Here is a 20,937-nt window from a genome sequence, read left to right on the forward strand (position 1 = left end):
CTCCAGGCACAGTCAGATTGCAAAGACTTTCTTCAATAGGAAGTTGAAGGTAAGTAAGAAGTCGAGGTGAACCAGCTGCCAACAGGAGGAGTCAGTTCGAAGACAAAGTGCCCAGAAGAGAAGAATCTAACTTCCAGAGTGGCCTGCACCCTCCTGGCCTTCCGAAGGCACCCTCCTGGGCTAAATCCATCTTCAGAGGGTTGGAAAGGAAGACAGGGACTTGGAGGAGGCACACATTTGAATACTGGCCCAGGTCCAGTCAAACTCATGTGTACACATGTTGGTTTGCAAAGCTAGTGGATAATTAGTAGTGGGTCCATGGTTTGAAGTCTTCATAATCCTGTTTTAAAGAGGAAGGACTGGCCAGTTTGGAGCTGGGGGTGTCAAATACCATTCAGCAGAGAGAATAACTTCACAATCTAGAAAACTCTCCATCTGGGTTATGCCATCAGCCTTAACTTGCTGCCTTGGGTGTGGCCAATGTGTCCAAGGCTAACAGGCTGAATGGCACCAAATGAGCCACATAGGCAACACATCATCTTCCACGATGAATCAGCATCAGACACGAACCCTTTGGCAGGTGGTTCCATCTCCCACTGCCTTCCACCAAACAGGTCTGGGAAGGGTTACATCCACTGTGGCCATGAACTTCATCCTAACTGATTGTTCTGGGAGCCTGGTAATAAGGAAAGCAAATCCTCCCTGAAAAATTTTCCAGACTTTTGCACATTCCTTATCTTTAATTTCTTGTCAAATTCACAGAACTGAACAGACTTTCTGCCCCTTTAAAAAAGCTAGATGGGGAGTCTGCTGCTTCTATTTAAGGAGAAGTGTTGTTTATCCAGTGTTTACCAAAATGAAGTGCCTGCCCTCCAGGTCTGGCAGGAAAACCTAAATCAGGGAAAAGCAAACTGGAGGTGGCTGGTGGGATGAGAGTAGGGGTGTCAATGCAGAATGAGTTAACGGGGGAGGGAAGAGGTGATGAGGCCTGGGAGAGAGAAATGCGGACTGATTAAATCAGGGTCAGGGCTAGGACTGAGGTCTGTGACTTTAAGTCCAGAGTGTAAGAGAAAGGGAGAGGATGAGTCTTGTTCGAAGTCACCTCATTTTCTACTCTCAGTGAAGTGGTGTTGTCCGCAGGCAGTTTGAGACCATGAATGGAACAAAAACACCCACTTCCTAGGAGATGACATAATTTACTACTCACTGCAGCGACCTGCAACAACACCCTAAGACAACATGGTGTTTCATTTCGTTTTTTAACTTCACTTTTGTCGTAAGCACTGTTTTCCTAATTTACTCCAAGATCTAGGGGCACCTGGGTGGCTCAGTCGGTTAAGCTTCTGACTTCAGCTCAGGTCATGATCTCACAGTTTGTGAGTTTGAGCCCCGCGTCCGGCTCTGTGCTGACAGCTCAGAGCCTGGAGCCTGCTTCACATTCTGTCTCCCTCTCTCTCTGCCCCTCCCACTCATGCTCTCTCTCTCTCTCTCTCTCTCTCAAAAAAAAAAAAAATTAAAAAATTAAAAAAAGAAAAAAGACTCTAATATCTAACAGCCTTGATTGCCTCTCTTCATCCTTGCCACCCCGTGTGACAGTCTCCAGGTCATACCACACAGCTCTTGTTCCGCACTCACAGGCCCCGCCACCTGTGACAGTGGCCTCACCTCCAGGGGTGCCACGATCCACATCTACACTGAAATTGCCTCTGGATCTCAGCCCACTCCCTTGACTTTCTCAGCAGCGCTGAACTTCCCCTTTCCTGCACTGAGACAGTCTGTCAGAGAGTTACATCAATGGACCTTGTCAGCACTCAGTCATGCTCCACTTCTCATATCTTAATGTCCTTTCCTGTTGGTTCATGAATGATGTATCCCCTTTTCTGTTTCTCTCTTGCATTTCAATTTCTGTGAAGTTGTTTCTCTTTGCTTTTTATGAGGTGCTATGGTTTAGTAGCTTCCATTACTAGCTGTGTGACCTTGGAAAAGCCATGTAGCCTCTCTGTGTCTCCCTTTCTTCTATGAGAGGAAAAAAATAATAGCATCTATCTCGTCGAGTTGTTGAAAAGATTAAATAAGTTAATATATGAAAAAGTAGTGCCTGGCATTTGGCAAACACTTTAAAATACTGCCTTCATTTTTATTTTTCTTCTTATGATTACCCTCCCTGAACCACATCTGGATCCCAACACTATGTAAGACCAGAATCAGGGAAAAGGACTTGGATCAGGAACCAGGAGTGAAGTGAGCTGTCCCGTGAAGTGTGAGTAGCAAACCAAAACTAGCATGAAAATAAACAAACAGAAGATGGTTCTGATAGAGAATGGTAAGGATTCGTTCTCCTCCAATTAGATTATAAATCAACAAGGGAATCCTCAGATACAGGCTGTATCGACTGAATTCTCCAATTTCACGTGAGAGCCTGAAACACACCAAAGAATAGCCAACTAGAGAACCTTCTCCTAGAGACTGTGGGTCACACGCACGGTGGGAGATGACATTCCACAAGGATGAGATGTCATTAGTTCATATTTGAATGCCCACAGCTCTTGGTACACCTAGCAAATGTCAGGCTGAGACACTGATCCTGCTGTCAGAAACAGGCAAATGCCTTAGCAGGGAGCTAACTTAGGTTCTAAAAGAGGTCAACAAAGGGAAGTACTATTTCCTGCTGGAAAGATTAAGATTCCATGGAAGAGGCTGACTAAACTAGCCAGCTTTCAAAACTACCCATGACCATTCAAGCCTGTAGCACGAGGGGCTGTGGAAACAGTCGTGCAGGGTGAAGGGAACAGCATACGAGGGAAGTAACACCAGAGGAAAAGCAATAGCAAGGAAATGAGGCAATAAAGGCACTTCAGAGGCAAGTCGTTTAACATCCTTCTAAGACACAGGCCCCCAAATTTGTGTCTGGCAACAGGTCTTTTGTTTTTGGTTTTTTTTTTTAATTTTTTTTTTAACGTTTATTTATTTTTGAGACAGAGAGAGACAGAGCATGAACGGGGGAGGGTCAGAGAGAGGGAGACACAGAATCTGAAACAGGCTCCAGGCTCTGAGCTGTCAGCACAGAGCCCGACTCGGGGCTCGAACTCACGGACCGTGAGATCATGACCTGAGCCGAAGTCGGCCGCTTAACCGACTGAGCCACCCAGGCGCCCCTGGCAACAGGTCTTTTGTACTGGACACAGTCTTCCTCATTTTCTAAAATTCCTACTTTTGCTTCTCTGAGAAAAAAATGTAGACGTGTTACCTTTTTCCGAGAAGTAGGTATCAGAGAAAAGGAACCACATGTTTTTCCTACCCCAGTGATACTACAGCCGTGGTTTGTCTGAATGACTCTGCCGGCGATCTTCAGTGACCTACTGATATTTTCCCTCAGTGACCTTCATTTATAAAGAACCAAATGGACCAAATGACATGAGAGATGGGAGAAAGAGGCGAAGCCTTCAGGCCACAGTGCTGTGTGGGAACCAAGCATGGGCCTAGAAGGTGACATTTCATTATTTTCTCTGCAACTTAGAAATCGATTTCCTCACTCCCTCCTCCTCTTTTAAAAATGAGTCGCAGATGCACAGAATTGGATTAATCAGACTCCTTGGTTCTTGACACACTCTCATCATTGGTCCATGCAACACTATCTTTGTTTCTTTACTGACTGGTTTGTATGAACCAGTATTTATGTTTATTTGTTTAGTATTCATTTATTGTATTTATGTTTTTGTTTACATTTAACATAATAATCAGGGAAGAAAACACCACCCATCACAAAAACTAGAACATCCACACTAACTTGTATTTACCTCCTCATCTTATACCTTGTTCACCATTTCCTTCCTTTACTTTTTATAAAGAATTATCACATCTATAAATATTCCAAAAAACCAGATTCTTTTTTATTTTCTGTCTTATCTTTCACTTTTACAACAGGCTACCATGATATCTATAATCTTTGGGGACAATTTTAATTTAAAATCATATTGCTAAGATTCTCCATATATTTGCGGTACATTCATTTGACTGCTATCTAATATTCCATTGTAATACTCATACCATAATTTCTTCAATCTCCTGGTGATGAGAAAATGAATTGGGTTTATTCCAGTTACTCATCTAGCCAGAGTTTCCATTCTGATAAACAACTATTTGTATTTCCAGAGGCACAAGTCTCCCTAAGGAAAAAACCCAGAGAGCAAATCCACTTTAATGTAATATATTCCACAGACGAAAAGAAATGCTCTGCAGATCGTTCATCTTTCTGTACTCTTACCTCTTACTGCCATGGAGGATCAACAGTTACAAGTAAAACTAGAATGTCTGCCTTACCCTATCCCAATTTTAGGGTCCAACATGCCTGAGCTGATCGTCCATTCTTGGGTCATTCTGACCCTGAGTAGCCCTAAACGATGAGAGATTACATGACGTCATTTTGGGTTTTGCTTAGGTTACTCCATGACTTTCCCCCTTAGTGTCGACAATGAGACCAGCCCAGAGACATGAGAAGACCCCAGAGTCACTGGACTATAAATATATCCTCACCGAGGGAGAAAATCCTTGCTCCATGGTGCTTCCTTAACATAGCCCAGAACTGGGTAAAGTACCTACTTCTAAAGCCAAACACTGGGTTTGAGTCACAGGTAAGGGAACCACCTGGGTTTTAAACCAGGCCCCACTGTTTGGGGAAGGGGAAGAGACTGTGTAAAAGTTTCTACATCAGAAAGCAACTGCCCTGCTTTGGAAATATTAAAGATAAAATAAAGATTTTTATATTTTGATTTTCATCTAACCATCTCCATGTCAGAGCTGACGATTTGTCGCTTCCAAGCGTCTTGGTCAAGTTAAGCAACGAGGTCTGTGGAGCAGGTCAGGCAATCATGGGGTAGATTTTAAACCATCCTCTGCTCCTAAATTCACCAAAATCATCTACTTATTCCTCAGAGATGGTGGTTCTCAAAGTTTGGTCCCCAAATCAGCAGCAGCAGCAGCAGCAGCACCTGGGACCTTGTTAGAAATGCCCACATTCAGACCACATCCCAGACCTACTGAGGCAGCAACTCAGAGGCAGGGGTGAGGCCCAATAATCTGGTTTTTAACAAGCCCTTGAGATATCTGTACACTCAAGTTGGAGAAGCACGGCTCTAAGACACCCTGACCGAGATGCCCTCAAAGATCATCTAGCGTAGCTCCTGAATGGCTGCCTCTGGGAAGTGGAGTGCAGGCTTCACTGTGATTTAAATAGAGCTGTATACCACAGAAAACATTTTGGTAATCAATTTTTACACATTTCACATTCAAGATGAGTCAATTTCTTAATTTACTTGGCATAAATCTGAGTGTTACTAACCACGCTTCACTTAACTGACAATACGTATCTAACAGCTGTAGATAAGAGCAGCGTCTAGCTTTGGAAGGTTCTGAGTTCAAATATTTGATCTTTTCTTGAATGACAATGTGACCACAGGCAATCACTTAATCTCTCCACACCTCAGCTTCCTCAATCCAAAAAGGGATCAAGCACGCCTGTTTGATGGGATCATTGTGAGAATTTAAGGACAGACTGGGACAATTGTAAGTGCACAATAAATATCCATCGTTATTATTGGCCTATTTATTCATATGTTTGGTACATATTGCTAAACACTTATGTTTCTTTAAGAATTCTTGCATATGGGCACCATAAATGTGTGTGTTTTTAAATTACTATGACCGAAATAAGAAGGTGAAGTGCTTATTAATGACTAACCTCTAATTCAATGATATAAAGTTTTTACAGATTACTGGGCAGTAATGGTCAGAAATGGCTTATTATGTTCATACACTGTTCAACATGGTTTACGTGTTTTCTCATTCAATCCTCACACCACGCCCATGAGACAGGTGGTTTTATTCTCATTTTACAGATGAGAGAAGGAAAGGACAGCCATAGCCACAGCCATTGCTCATGGTGACACAGCTCATAAATGGTGAAGCTGGGATTTGAAACGAGGTATATTGGCCTGAGAAAGATCACAATAAAAAGTGCATCAAAATATGCCTTAAACACTAAGAATGCACACCTGCATGGAACTTCAAGGGTTGGGGAAATACTGTTTTTTCCATTAATGGTCGCTTGCTTGCTCTTGCAAAGGGCATGCTGAAAGCTTTGAAAATTCATTTACAAACAATCTGCAGCAGGGGTTTTAACAAGATTACAGCCACTCTGCTTGGCTCTGCATCCCTTTCCGAGAGCAAACAGGGAGGAGACAGCTTTTTTTTTTTTTTTTTTTTTTTTTAGCACATTAACCCTAGGGCCTGAGCCATTCCTGCATTTTCAACAGAGATAACAGGATTGAATTCTCATTCTTAAGTGAAAAGTGAACATACTGTGAATACACTTAAAAGAAGTACTGTCATTTTAAAAAATCTAATAGAAAGGGGTTCCTCATGGTGTGGTCTGAGGACCATCTGCATCCGTGTCATCTAGACTATTTGCTGAAAATACACACTGACTCCCATAATCCACATTTTTATGAACTGTCCAGGTGATCTTTTACATACAGTAAAGTTTGAAAACCACTGTAATCAATGGCTCTTGTTTTTAATATTTAAAAAAAAAATTTTTTTTTAACATTTATTTATTTTTGAGACAGAGAGAGACAAAGCATGAATGGGGGAGGGTCAGAGAGAGGGAGACACAGAATCTGAAACAGGCTCCAGGCTCTGAGCTGTCAGCACAGAGCCCGACGCGGGGCTCGAACTCACGGACCGCGAGATCATGACCTGAGCCGAAGTCAGCCGCTTAACCGACTGAGCCACCCAGGCGCCCCATCTTGTTTTTAATATTTAACCATAAACTGCAAGCCACCTGCTCAGATCTGTTTAGTGACTCTGAACTCCGTCTGCTTCTTCCCATCCAGAATGCTCCACCCCAGACCATCAGCATTTCTCGCCCAGAATTACTGAAACAGCCACACACTGTGCCCTAGCAGCTCACCATGGCCCTGAACACTCCATCTCCCACGCTGTTCCAGAGCATCAATCTCATTAGGTGGCTCCCCTGTGGAAACCCTCTAATGGCACCCCACATCCTTAAGATCAAGTCCAAATGCATGATTACAAGCCCTTTATAATCTCTTTAGGGGCTACTGTACCCCGGCCAGTGCAACCACCACCATTTCCTGAAGGCAGCATAGTACTCTTTAGACTCCCAGCTTCCACACATGCTGTTCCCTCTACCTGGATTATTTTCCTGTCCCTCTGAGCCTGACTAACTACTACCTGTTATTCAGGTCTCTGGCCTCTTTGACCTTCAGGAAGGGCCCCTCCTTCATGCTCTTACCCTACCCAGAATTTAAGAAGCATTTATCACACTGCACTGCAATGCCTGCTTACAATTTCCCAGCATGTCATCAGCTCCTTGGGCACTCTTTTTTTTAAAGTTTATTTATTTATTTTGAGAGGTAGGGGGAGGGGTAGAGAGAGGAGAGAGAGACTCAAGTAGGCTCCATGCGTCAGAGTAGAGCCCAACGTGGACTTGATGTGGGGCTCGACCCCACAAACTGTGAGATCATGATCTGAGCTGAAATCAAGAGTCAGAGGCTTAACTGACTGAGGCACCCAGATGGCCCTCCTTGAGGGCTTTTGTTCATTGTATCCCAGTGTGTAATGCAGCTGTTAGCACACAGTAGGTGCTGTTGCCTCGACAGATTTAAAAGTTCCCCACTCTCAGCATTCAGCAGTGGCTCCTGAAAAAGCTCTCTGAGCTACCTTCCTCTTTCTCTCCCTTCAACTGGACTGACAGACTAGTATTACTTACAATTAGGATAGATATTCCCTCCACCCCTATCTCTACCCCATATGACCAAATCTCTTAAAACTCAAGCTTTCGGGCCAAAACTTGGCATGCAAAAATCACGCAGCCTAGGAAGGCCTGTGTGCCATTCATCCCTGTCTCCCTAGGGCCAAGCACAGTGCCTGGCATATACAGTAGGCTCAGAAGAATATTTGTTGAATGAAGGGGGAAAGGTACTGAAAGAACTTATAGATCTGGCTGAAATAACACCACTAAATTTTTTTAATGTTTATTTATTTTTGAGAGAGAGAGCAGGGGAGAGACAGAGGATCCTAAGTGAGTTCCATGCTGACAGCAGAGAGCTGGATGAGGGGCTCAAACTCATGAACTGTGAGATCATGACCTAAGCTGAAGTCAGATACTTAACCGACTGAGCCACCCTGGTGCCACCCCAACCCCGACTAATTTTTGAGAAACCACAAAGGAAGAGAAATAACAGGTTGGAGATGAACAAAAAGTATACAGGTATTCAAAGCAGACAGAAAGGTAAATTCTGAAAATTATAAACTGCCAAGTTTGGCGTTGATCTGCAGTAAAACTGTAGAGGCAAGTAGGAGCCAGCAAGAGTTCACTAAGAACCAGATAGGACACACAGTTCTCACTTCCTTTTCTGACAGAGTTAGGATTGCAGGCTACCACATAAATCACACGTGTGGAATCCAGTAGGCATTTAGTCACTTAGAACAGTCTTCCGAACGAGGTGGAGATGTGCACTGGGTGATGGCACAGTCCAGTACCCAAAGGATGTTGACTAATGGATTGCCTGTCAACCTTGAGGGAAATCTCCAGTGATGTGTCACCTGACTCTGCCCTTGTCCTTAACCTACTTAACATGCTTTATTAATGACATGCATGAAAACACGAAAGGTATGGTGTTGACAGCAGACTACAGATTACACAGGCCTTGAAGGGATAACCTACTCAAGGAAGGACGGGGTCAGGTACTAATGTTACCAGCTGCTGTGAACCAAAAGCTGAATGTGATAGAAACTCTACGTCTGCCATTTCCTTTAATTCTTCCTCTCAAAAACATTCAGAGTGTAGACGAGGAAACTGAGGTTCTGAGTGTGACGTGATTTGCCCCACGCCATGAGTTAGTAAACAGCAGAGCTGGTTGTCTGACTCCAGTTTCTTTTCCACCCTCTCTGCTTGGGACCTCACGATCAGAATTCACAAAGATCTAAGAACTGGAAACCAAGATAATAACATTCAATTTAGTCCATTTCAAATATGCAGTAAACCTTGCACATGCTAAGGCTTTGGGAGTAAAGATTGGGGAGGAGGGGCCTGGAGAAGAACTCCAGGGCCCAAAGACCCTGTCAGGAGATGGGCCACACAAACAACTAGAATATGAGAGGACAAGATGGGTGCAATATAGACAGGGGGGCCTTGAGGGAACACAGAGGGAGAAGAAATACTTCTAGCCAGGTGAGGGTAATGGGGGAGGAGATATGTCATGGATGAGATGCCACTTAAGATGGGCCTCGAACACTGGACAGAACAGGAACAAGTGTTGGGGGTGCAGAAAGGGACAAACCTCAGGTGAAAGGGATGGCCGGACCTGACACATGGAGGAAGGAAAACACAGGGAATATTCAGAATATATTGGATCCCTTGTTTGGCTGGAGGATAGTGATCGGATGAGATAAAGCAGCCACAGAGGTGAGTTGTCCTGGAATGCTGAAGAATGTGAATGCTGTGCTCAGGGAGTTTACTTGGAAGGCAAGAGGGAGCCATGCGGAGTTTTGGATGGAATGGTGATATGAATACAGTGATGTTTTTGCAGATATAGTGACAGCAATATCTGGGGGAGAGATTGGAGGCTGGAAGGCAAGGCAGATGACTATGAGAGTTAGGAGGTGGGTCATATGGTGAAGGGAGGAGAGCCCTGACAGTGGAGATCCTTCCCAGTTCTGAACCTAGTTGTTAGGTTCAGAAAATTAACTGCATTGGTTCAACGTCATCCAGGTGAATAAAAGAATTTAAAACAGCAAAAGCAGAAAGTATGTGAAGCATTAACAAACACCCTCACCTTGTGTTACATGCTTGACTGCAATGCCACTACATAAAAGAACAATTGAATGAAGATATGTATGTTTTCTGCCCTACCAGAGTGGAAAAGCAAACCAAACAGGAACTTTCTCAGCCAAATGAAAGGAAGAATGGCTCTCATATCGCCTGAGGACTGTGCAAAAAATAAAATAATCTAATCAGAATGGATTGAGATGCTCTGAGATCAATGCTAGATTTAATCTAGTGCCGTGTAATCCACCTTTAAAGCAAATATCTTTTCTTTGGAAGCACAAATGTCAATAAAATAAAACAAACAAACTGGGTAAATTCTGGCCACTTCTGGCATCTATACAGAGTGTTGGAACAAAAGCAAATGGAGAAACAGAAAGGCTAGAGGGGTTTGTTTTAATTCAGACATGTGTTCAAGGAACTAAAGTGAGAATCAGGGAGAGGGAATAATAGGGTCACATGGAAATGTTTCCAGGAGAAAACCTGGCAGCACAACAGAGAGAATTCTGGATCAAGGGCCTGGCTTGGAGGAGAGCAGGTGCAAAGCAGGTGGAAAAGCTATTGCACTCTGCTCAGAGAGACCTGTTCAAGGCCTAACCCGCCCAGGGAGGGGACACTACCTCGGAGGCGGCCCTCCCACTGTGACCTTGCAGAGAGCTGGGTGCATGCTGGGCAGGGAGACAAGGCATTCTGCAAACCGGCTCAGCTTCCATCAGCCAGCTCCAGCATTGCACCTCACACCATTGTTTACCAATTAAAAATTATCTGAACTCTCCAGCTTCTGAACAAAATGCTTTTGCCTGTCCCCCTGAAAAAATTCTCTACTGATTCTTAGGTGGTTTATAGTATGTAAAAAGAATGAAGCACACTCACAATTAGATTAGGCTCCACACACAAATTATGCTCTGAATTTCCATGGACTTGTTTAATGGAACCTTCCCCAGGATCTCCACTCAAAGTGACATCTGGCACGGAGCACAAGTTCCCAGGCCAACACTTTGCTTGCCCTGCTAATCTGCCCCACCCCCAGCCCTCCACAAGTTAACTTTTAAATTCAAGTGTACTCAGTGTTCTCTCTTCTCTCCACCCCTTTCCTCCTCACCCCACAATGTTCTTTGAAAAAGCAAAATGGAATGGAAAAGCAAAACAGACCGTCACAAAAATACTGAGGCCACTGTCTTCAGGACCACTGGAGAATAACTGCACAGTGGTAAGACGGAGATGATAGGTAGGGGAATGATAGTTTGAAAATATCCCCAAAGAACTAAATGGTATGTGACTAATTTCTGTGGACTATATCTATGAGCACCCCCAATGAGGCAAAACTAACAAGGCTCAAAAGGAACAAGCTCACTGAAGCTGAATTCCAATTTCTCCCTGACATACAGCACCACACAAATATCCTCTGGGCTCTGGGGAGCTTCCGTTCATTCACAAACATCTAGAGAGGACCTACAAAGTTCTAGGCACTGTGCTAACTATGGAGAACATAAAGGCAAAGAAAACATGGCTCCAGGTCTTTTAAATCTTACCCTTGTGTTCAGACATATTTTTAGAGACACATATATAATAAGATGTTAAGATTGTTTTTGAAGTGCAAGGCAATACAAAACACATTTCGATATAGTGGTGACCTGTGTGGGGAGGCAGAGAATGGGATCTGGGAGATCACACGGACAGCTTTGGGGGTGGTGATTCTAAGAGTGGAAGGTGGGTCACAAATATTTGCCTTATTATTATAGTGAACAGCTTACATGTATGTTATATATATTCTTGTTATGCATCACATTTTATACATAACATTAAAAAGAAACAGGGAAGCAGCTAAAATGAATTTAAAATAAAAGATAATAAAATGATAAGGAAAGAAAGAAAGAAAGAAAGAAAGAAAGAAAGAAAGAGGAAAGAAAGAAAGGAAAGAAAGAGGAAGGAAGGAAGGAAGGAAGGAAGGAAGGAAGGAAGGAAGGAAGAAAATGTAGTCCATGTCCTAGAGAGGCTCACACCCCAGCAGAAGAAAGAGCCATCTAAAAAATAATTATTAAATATAACATAGTAATCATAACAACAGAATTTTTTTAAAACTCTAAGGGAGAGGAACCCCTGAGTGGTTGAGTGTTTGACTCTTGGTTTTGGTTCAGGTCCTGATCTTGGGGTTTGTGGGACTGAGTGCTGACAGCGTGGAGCCTGCTTGGGATTCTCTGTCTCTCTCCCTCTCTCTCTGCCCCTCTTCGACTCTCTCTCTCTCTCTCAAAATAAATAAATGAACTTAAAAAAAAAACAACCCTAAGGGAGTACATAGTATTTAAATGAACAGCAATGGCTTGTGAAGTTCTGATACTTGAGTGTCTACACATTTAAACAGCTGGTTTAACCCTTTATAAGTGTCAGTACAACACTACTTCCCCTGGGATGATTTCCAGACTCCCAAAGTTTGGGTTCTAAGGTCCTCCTCTCCGCACTCACGGGACCCTGTACCTCCCCCAGAAACATGTTACACATCTTACAGGGAGCCCCATGTTTACAGTTATATCCCAGTACCTGGCTCAGTACCTGACTCATCAATAACTACTTGTTGAAAAAACAAATGAGTAGCATTACAGGTTCAGTACTGTTAAGAGGTGGCTGAGACTAAAGAAAGAAGGAAGGGTGGGAACGCTAAGTTGGAGAATCCCATCCAAAATTCAAGAATGCCCCAGCTTCATGCAGACAAAACCCCTTACTGTCCCTGGCAAACCCAGCTTGGTGGGATACGACACCAGGGCACCACTTACAGATCCTAACCCATTGCTCAGTACGCCTAGAGCTTCTCAGCCTGTGGCCTGGATCCTTCTCTTCCAGTAACTGAGGGGAGAAGCATTGGATGTCAGGCAGGATCAGGTTCAGGCACAACCTCCATCTCTCAAGAACAGTCAGGCCCGCCAACAGTCTCGGCAGAAATCAGATCGTCCTGGCAGAGGGTTGCAGAGCCTTACTATCTCAGCCACAGGGGTGAGGACAAGAAGCCAAAGACTCAGGAAGATCCAGTTTCCCCGAATAATGTTGCCGCCACACAAGGCAAGGAAGCATGCCTCCCTCTGAAACTGCCACAAACTCCCTCTGCTGAAAAAAAAGACTCAGCGAACAGAGCTGAGAGCTCAAAATGCTCCTCAGATGTCAACAAAAGGATGTGACCCACAACTCATGCCTGCAGCACCAAGTGCCTAACGGAACACTTGACAAACTGTGCACCATCAGAGCATCTGACTGTGTGGCCGATAACAATGGGAAAGAAAGTGGGGCATTATTTTGGTCACCAGACCAGCATTGTAAAGATAAAAGGTCACCATGCTGGTGGGGATGTTGCTAAGGATTTAACGTTTGCCTTGAAACATTACAACAGAGGGCTTATTCTAGCTCGATTATCTGAGTGATATTGCATATGAAATCATGTTTAGCATAATATATTTAACTATGTATTTGGACATACGTTGATTCTCAAGTTCCCAAACTCCCGAGAGCTCATTTTAAATCACATCGTAAAATGTCTTCCCCTTTTTTCCATTCGAGTGGATTGGTATGGTCCTTGTTCCACATGCCACGTTCTTTCCAGGGCAAACAGATGGAAAGAGAGGATATGCCAGAAAGAAGAAATGGAAAATGAAAATGACATAAAAATAAAAATAAAGCTGCAAAATGTAATCTGGGTCAACTCCTCATGCGTTTTTAAAATCAACACCAGCAGGCTCTGTGCATAGGGCATTGGTTTTATATGTACTTTTTTTTTTTGGCTCAGATGTCACACAGGATTAGTGCAAAAGGAAAAGTCCCAGCATGGGGCCTATTTTTATACAGATTAATCAATCATTCCTGTCTCTTCCTCTCCCATCACCCCCCAAACTTTCAACTTAATGAAACTGTTCTCTTTTCAAAGTATGTCATTTACTACACTCTGAACGGAAATCCTTTCAGGAAAGGAAGTGAATTTAAACTTTGAACCTAGATTTTTCACTGTCATATTTTTAATTTATTATAAATATTAACAACTTATGCTATGGCCTACCCCCTTTTATCTTACAGACCCATTGTGGAATGCTACATATCCACTAGTGGTAGCAAAATGAGTAGGCAAACGCTTTGTTATATGCACGTACAGCCATTTAACCAAAAGAGAAAAGCACACACTGGAAAAGAGAAGACTATTCTCTATCTCACATTTTGTTAGGTACATTATTTTGTACAGTGAATGCCATCATTCCCATCAGAATACTAAGCACATAGTTAGATTCTCAGTAAGTATTTGATAGAAAATTTGATAGGCTTAAGGGAACCAAACCAAAGAATTGTGCAAGCTCTGAGCCACAGCCTCCCTGGACTATATGGCATCACAAAAATGGTGATGATGATACTCACAGTATTCGTAATACAACAGCTAATAATTACTGTATGCCATGTGTCACTGATGATGTCACTCAATTTTCAAAGCAGCCTTATATCATAGGTCCTATTATTGTTCCATTGTACAGATGAGGAAACAGTTTTAGAGAGGGGGTTCACATATTTTGAGGTCGAAAAAAATCCCATGTTATGCTGGTTTGCAGAGAAGGGGACAGACACATCGAGATGGTGAAATGGGGCCCTATGTTACCAATCAGCTGAAAAACATTGGAAAAGTGTCATTGACATTGTTTCCATGTCTCCAAAAGCATGATCACAACAGAGTTCATCATGTCCCTTTATCTGTCCACTATTCCTTTGACAGATGGAAATTATATTTATAAAATATTAAGCAATGACCTAAAGCTTGACCTCAATGACAAGTCCAGAGTGTGTGGACTTGTCACACACTCTCACAGGGTGATATTTTTTCACCACTTTGGGCAATAAAAATTGAGCCATGACTAACAGTTGTCAGTCATAAGTACAGAAAATAAAAGAAATTTACAATCTAGCATGATATTCTGTGCTCACTCTTTTATGTGATTAAAAATGAATTTCTCTTATACCAATATAACACATACTCTGCTTTTTGTTTAGACCTGCTGGATGCTATCTACTGTGGATGGCCTAAAAATCTAAATTTTACACAATTTTAAAGTTATTGAACTACACTTAGGCTTACCATATGTATAAGCTTCCTTTGTTTCTAGTAATTAATTTTAACACCACAGACATTAATCATTTGCCCACCAGATGAAAATCGCTTTAAGATGACTCATTTATTTTACAACATTGCAAACCCAACCCTTATGCTTTTGGAATGTAGAGTAAAGAGGAAACGTTAGATCAAATCAGTCATTAAAAAGAAGAAGAAGAAGAAGAAGAAGAAGAAGAAGAAGAAGAAGAAAACTTTTCGACATCCCAATTCCATGTACATGAAGGTTTCAGAGTTTCTCCTGGATGCCACGTGAGAAAAGTGAATTAAAACTGGTCAGAGATGTGCTCTGAATAATTTCCATGAACTGGCAGACAAGAGCACGGGAGCAAGCTCTCTCGATAATAAATACACTGCGTCTCAGCCTACACAGAGGCCCACTGCAACTATGCGCAGTGCCAATTAGCATTAATTGTGGTTGTGCTCAACTATTCCCAGAGCGCACCGCTGGGGAAGGCCAGGCTTTGCATTTACAAATGCAGCATGCGATGCTCAGACTTAGAAGAGCGTTCTAAAATGTAAATGTCCATGGTCAATCTATCTTCATTGCGTTGGCTTTGAATTCCACAAACAGACTCACAGATGACAAGGGGTATTTAAAACAATATATGTGTGTATTTTTAAAAGTTTAGTTATAGACTCTGCATTCAGAATATCTGAGAGGCAGAGTTGAAATTTGCTTTTAGACTACATTTTTCACCTACCACAACTAACTTTACACACACAGACATACACAAAGAGCATATCCTCTGTGATCCAATATAATTATTTACTTACTGTGACTAATACTACTTACTTAGAAGGTAAGCTCCGTAGACTTTCATGGCAAACACTGCCTCTGCAAACAGCCTCCCGCCACAGGCTGGGGTATGTCTCGTGCAGAAATACAGTGTGAGCAGCTCATCTCTCCATGGAGTACAGTCTTAGAGTGGGGTATCCATGGAGACAGAGCCTCCTCCATGTGCAGGGCAAGGAAGTTCCTCTGCTGGGCACCATAGCAACAGGAGGCAGAGAGATGGCTGGCCTATCAGGGAAGAGGAGCTTCTCCCTGGTGACTGCAGCATTTCAAATGAAACCATCGCCCTCGTGAATGGACACAAAGCATTTAAAGAAATACCAAATTGTCAAATAGAAGGAAATGCCTGCACAAGTCAGGGCTGATCCTTTGACAATGTTGGAGCAAAACGCTTAGTCTTTCTACAATGACTGTATCCCAATGGGCAAGGAAGAAATTGCATCAAAACCCCACACATTCCTAAATTTAATGGCAAGAATGTGAAGCTTGGGGAAAAAATGCTTGTTGTACTCCATGAATTCCAGCTATTTAAATATGCAAGGCACTTCACAGAGCTGCCCAAGAGAGAGGAACAGGCGAGATCTGTTGTTCTGAAGGGAGGAAAGGAATCGAGGACTCCCTGGGCATAGTCCTTCCAAATGGATTTGCTTAGAGTAGACATGTTTATTAAGCTTTCACCAAAACCCTCCATTATATCAGAATAATTCTTACAAAACAGTTATCTGTGATAAAACCAGACCAATGCAGAGGAGATGGTGAGTAGACATTCCAAGGCCTTAATACTGTGCTATTTGTCAACTTTCCCCATTTCTTATTTAATGACAATAATGACAGTGATTATTTATTGAGCACATACTGTGCACCAGGCAAACACCATCACTACAAATGCAGCTTCCTGCCAAATACTGACATTGGTTTTTACAAAGATACATGATACACATGTTTACCTCTAAAGCTGTGCTCTTTGTAAACTTTCCTCATTTCTTATTTAATAGCAGTGATAACAGAGGTAATTCAATAAGTTCAATAAATATACTGAACACATACAGCATGCCGGCAGACACCATCACTACAAACAAAACTTCCTGCCAGACATTAACAATGATTTTTGCAAAGATACAAGATGTGCACGTGGACCTCTCAGTGCTGTGCAGTATGCATATGCTATATACCCGACACATTTTACGATTCTCACAGCAACCTGCAAAAGCTAAGTATTAATTACTCCTCTATATTATAAAGAAAAAGAGAAGACTTTCTTTTCTCCATAGGTCTGCAAGTGGCCTGGTTCACCCTATTCAGTGTCTAAATATAAGGTGAGGTAACCCTCCTCCCACAATTATCTCTCAGAAAAGGAGAAACCCCATATATTAGAGTCTTTCCATAGCCTCTTATTATAGAGCTCTTGCTCATAATTACCTTCTCTGAACAAAAAGTGCTGTTTGAAAAACACATCAGTCTGAATTGACCTCAATCAGTGCTAGTTTGGGCTGCCTATGGGAGGTCAACTGATGGGATTGTTTAAAATGAAGGAGGCTAAGAAATGAAAAAAACAGATTATGTAATTATTCCTGTGATTTCCCCCCATCCTTTAAAAGAACCTTTTAAATGGCAATATGGTGAATGGTTAAATTGTAGAGATCACAAAAACCCATATCCCTTGCTAACTGAACTCAAGAACCAAATAGCTTTGGATAATGAAGGGTATTTGTATAAATCTACAGGAAAACAGAAAAATCAACTGTCCTCATACTACAGTGGATGTTGTGGCAGCTTGCAGGTTGTCTACCTCCATTTTCCCCTTTTTCCACAGTAACAGGTGCCTGTTTGGCCAAGTGTCCTGGGATATAATTGGAAATGACTTCTGTGTCCTGACCTTAAAGTGACTGAGTGCCCCCCGGTCCCTTTCTCCCTTCCTCTGCCTAGTAGGTCACAGCCAACCTGACATAGGTTGTGATTCGGTGATCAGGTGATTAGGGATCACCCAAATACCTAGGTTTTGTTTAGCAAGAGACAAATAAACTTCTGTCTGGTTTTAACCTCTGTATTTTATTTAATCTTTATATTTAACCTTTGTATTTATAACCTCTTTTTTACAGTAACTTCACTGATACCTTCATCGTACTTGTAGTCTTAAAGAAAATGTCCAATGAGAGCACTAGACGTGGATTCAAAATTGCTTCGTATCAAACAAATTGGGTGGAAGTGAAAATGATGTGTTCTAGAAAAGTCAGAGGAGTTGGAAAGTAGCTCTAAGGATGAGAAAAACTGAATAAAAATCTTACATTAACTGTGAACAAAAACACCCCCCAATGTTTCTAAATTAATAGTACAGTATAAGTAAGTACATTTAACTAAAATAACGAATAAAAAATCCATCAGAAACGGACTCTTCCATTCAGATCTCCTAAGATTTACTCGAGCTAGCAAGTGAAATAAAATTTTTTTTTTTTTTAAATTTTTTTTTTAACGTTTTATTTATTTTTGAGACAGGGAGAGACAGAGCATGAACAGGGGAGGGTCAGAGTGAGGGAGACACAGAATCTGAAACATGCTCCAGGCTCTGAGCAGTCAGCACAGAGCCCGACGCGGGGCTCGAACTCACGGACCGCGAGATCATGACCTGAGCTGAAGTCAGCAGCTTAACCGACTGAGCCACCCAGGCGCCCCAGAAATAAAATTTTTTTATTCTCATTAGGGAAATGCGAGTCCTTCGATTCTGCCATATACACTGCATCCCTAGATCTTTCTCTGTTTCCACCGTCCTTCCTAGGCTAAGCCATCTAAACTTAAGTACATCTTCCAGTTTCCCATCCTGATGATCCAAGCTCCACAGAATAGTCAAAAGGATCTCAAACATTTACCTTAAATTATGTCTGTCTTCTTGAAACCCTCCAATGGCTTCCCAGTAATCAAACGATACAGACTTCACCTGTCACCACTCTCTCCCTTCCTAACTCACTGCCTTACCCCCAACCCCACACGTCCCTAAATATGAAGGGATATGGCTAAGTTCTCAGCTCAAATGTCATCTCCTCAGACACTCCCTTGCCTCATCCCCAGTCACTGTCTATATAAATTACCTTGCTTCATTTGTCACTATCTGAACTCATCTTGTTTGTCTGCTTGTGTATCAGCCATCTCCCCATGTTAAAGGCAGACTCCATGAGAACAGGCATCTTGTCTGTTTCTTCCCTCTATCCTTACTGTCTAGAACAACGGTAGCAGCACAGACTAAATGCTTAATAAATATCAGCTGCATGAAAGCTGGTCAACGTACAGCCAGGATTCAAACCTAGGTTTAGCGGAAACCTCTTAGATGTGATGAAGTGCGGGTTCCCTTTCTTTTCTTTAGACTCTGACGTGAACCTCATGCTTCTGCTATGCCATAAACATTCTAGTCCATGCATCTCCAAGTATATGCAGCCAGGTTCCTGAGGCATTACCTCACTTAAACCATGGCCTGCATCCTTGGCTGCTATCAGATACAAGCTTAGGTGGCAGAAAATGTTAACGCAGTGAATTACCCAAGCAAACATACTATGTGGTTCAACGCATATTCTTTTTCTCTTTTTTAAAAATAATGTTTATTTATTTATTTTGTGGGAGACAGAGACAATGCAAGTGGGGGAGGCACAGAGAAAGAGAGAATCCCAAGCAGGCTCCACGCTGCCAGCACAGAGCCCAACGTGGGGCTTGAACCCACAAAGTCGTGAGATCATGACCTGAGCCAAAACCAAGAGTCAGATGCTTAACCGACTGAGCTACCCAGGTGCCTCTCAACCTATAATTTTTTGTCTATAGCCCTGCTGTACACCAAAATGCCACACAACGAATTGTACCCACAAAGGAGACAGAGAGATCAGGGTATTTAACTGTCTGGCTCTTCTCCTATCAGGGGTTTCATTCCTACACAGAAGCGCGTGTCCAATTGCTTCACACGTAGCCTCAGAGTTCTTTCCCTCTGGATTCTGAGTAACTCCGCCCTCTTCTCGGCCTTTCAGGATGTAGAAATAACTCCAAGCTGCTGACAAGGCCAAGTATTTGACCATACCTCATTGGATCCCCTTAATTATGCCCCCACCTCTGCACACAGACAGTGTCTTCGATAAACTCTCCTCAGTTAGTACAAAAACAAAAGTCTAATCCAAAGCATAGATCTGCATGATTTATAACTCTTGGTTTCCACGTTTATGTATAAGGTTCCAGGTTTATTTCTCTTCCGTTGGCAGTCGATAAGTATGTTTAATAGTGATTGTGTGGTCTGCTGGAACATCTGCTATGTATGGGAAACCAATAATGCTTCGTTCTCAACACATTAGAGCACTTAGTAAGCATTTGGCAGGCCCCCAAACTGGTGGCCATAACACTACACATGCAATAAATGCTAGCAGACCCAGGATTTGGATGGCAGTCACCTTTGGGAAGAAGGGGATTACAATTCACTAATTCTTAGGGGAACACCATCACCGGACCATTTGGCACCATTAGCTTGATTGGGTGCATCCTCAAAAGCACAGATGGGAGGAAGGCATGAGAGTGAATATGTAACCTTGCACAAAGATAAACACTTCCGTCCACTCATCACATTTCAGCTTTATTTTACTGATCTGGTGTCTGCTGGGGAAAAGTGACAGACTGAACAATAGTCTACCACAACATGTTTTCTGCTGCATTCTGGGTGAGCATTCTTGCTCTCGGGGTGAAAGAAAGGTTCAGAGGCTCATTTCCGTATAAATGCAAAAGCTCTTGTTTAAATTGACAAAGTCTAATGATCTCTGCTTAGGAAAGTATTCATGATATGCAGGGTAGCACAATAAACATTTTGACAAGCAGGAAAGGACTAGTTTATGATTAAGAGGAGAACACCGAAGATCTTAACATTCCTTTGATGTTCGTATCCTCATAGTTGATTGATCTGCACCCAAACAGTCTTATGTGTTCAACTCTGTGGACTTTATTGAAGCTATATTGAGGTTCATTGATTTTGTTATTGGCAACCACCAGCATAACCTACATATGGACTATATTAGCTAATTTATAAAAATTAATAAGAATTTTTAGAGTTTTACAGACATTAAAGAAAAATAATTTCTGTCTTATTCAACACATTTTTCTCAATTGTCACACTCCCTTATTGCAATTAAAATTATTCCTTTGAAG

At 42.3% G+C, this 20,937-nt stretch overlaps 1 protein-coding gene across 4 annotated transcripts in view; it reads right to left on the bottom strand.

The window, feature by feature from the left end:
* The window catches only part of SYBU (syntabulin), a 74,025-nt gene that overhangs the window by 20,190 nt on the left and 32,898 nt on the right, over positions 1–20,937 (bottom strand). The window contains exon 1 of one of the 4 annotated variants that reach the window (XM_042973257.1): positions 15,775–15,837. The exons of the other annotated variants lie outside the window; for them this stretch is intronic. Within the exon in view, the coding sequence (XP_042829191.1) occupies positions 15,775–15,802 (28 nt within the window). The 5' untranslated portion in view covers positions 15,803–15,837. Of the gene's footprint in view, positions 1–15,774; positions 15,838–20,937 lie in introns of those variants that run through there. 4 annotated transcript variants of the gene reach the window in all.

The sequence above is a fragment of the Panthera tigris genome, chromosome F2, assembly GCF_018350195.1.
Source record: "Panthera tigris isolate Pti1 chromosome F2, P.tigris_Pti1_mat1.1, whole genome shotgun sequence".
NCBI lineage: Eukaryota > Metazoa > Chordata > Mammalia > Carnivora > Felidae > Panthera > Panthera tigris.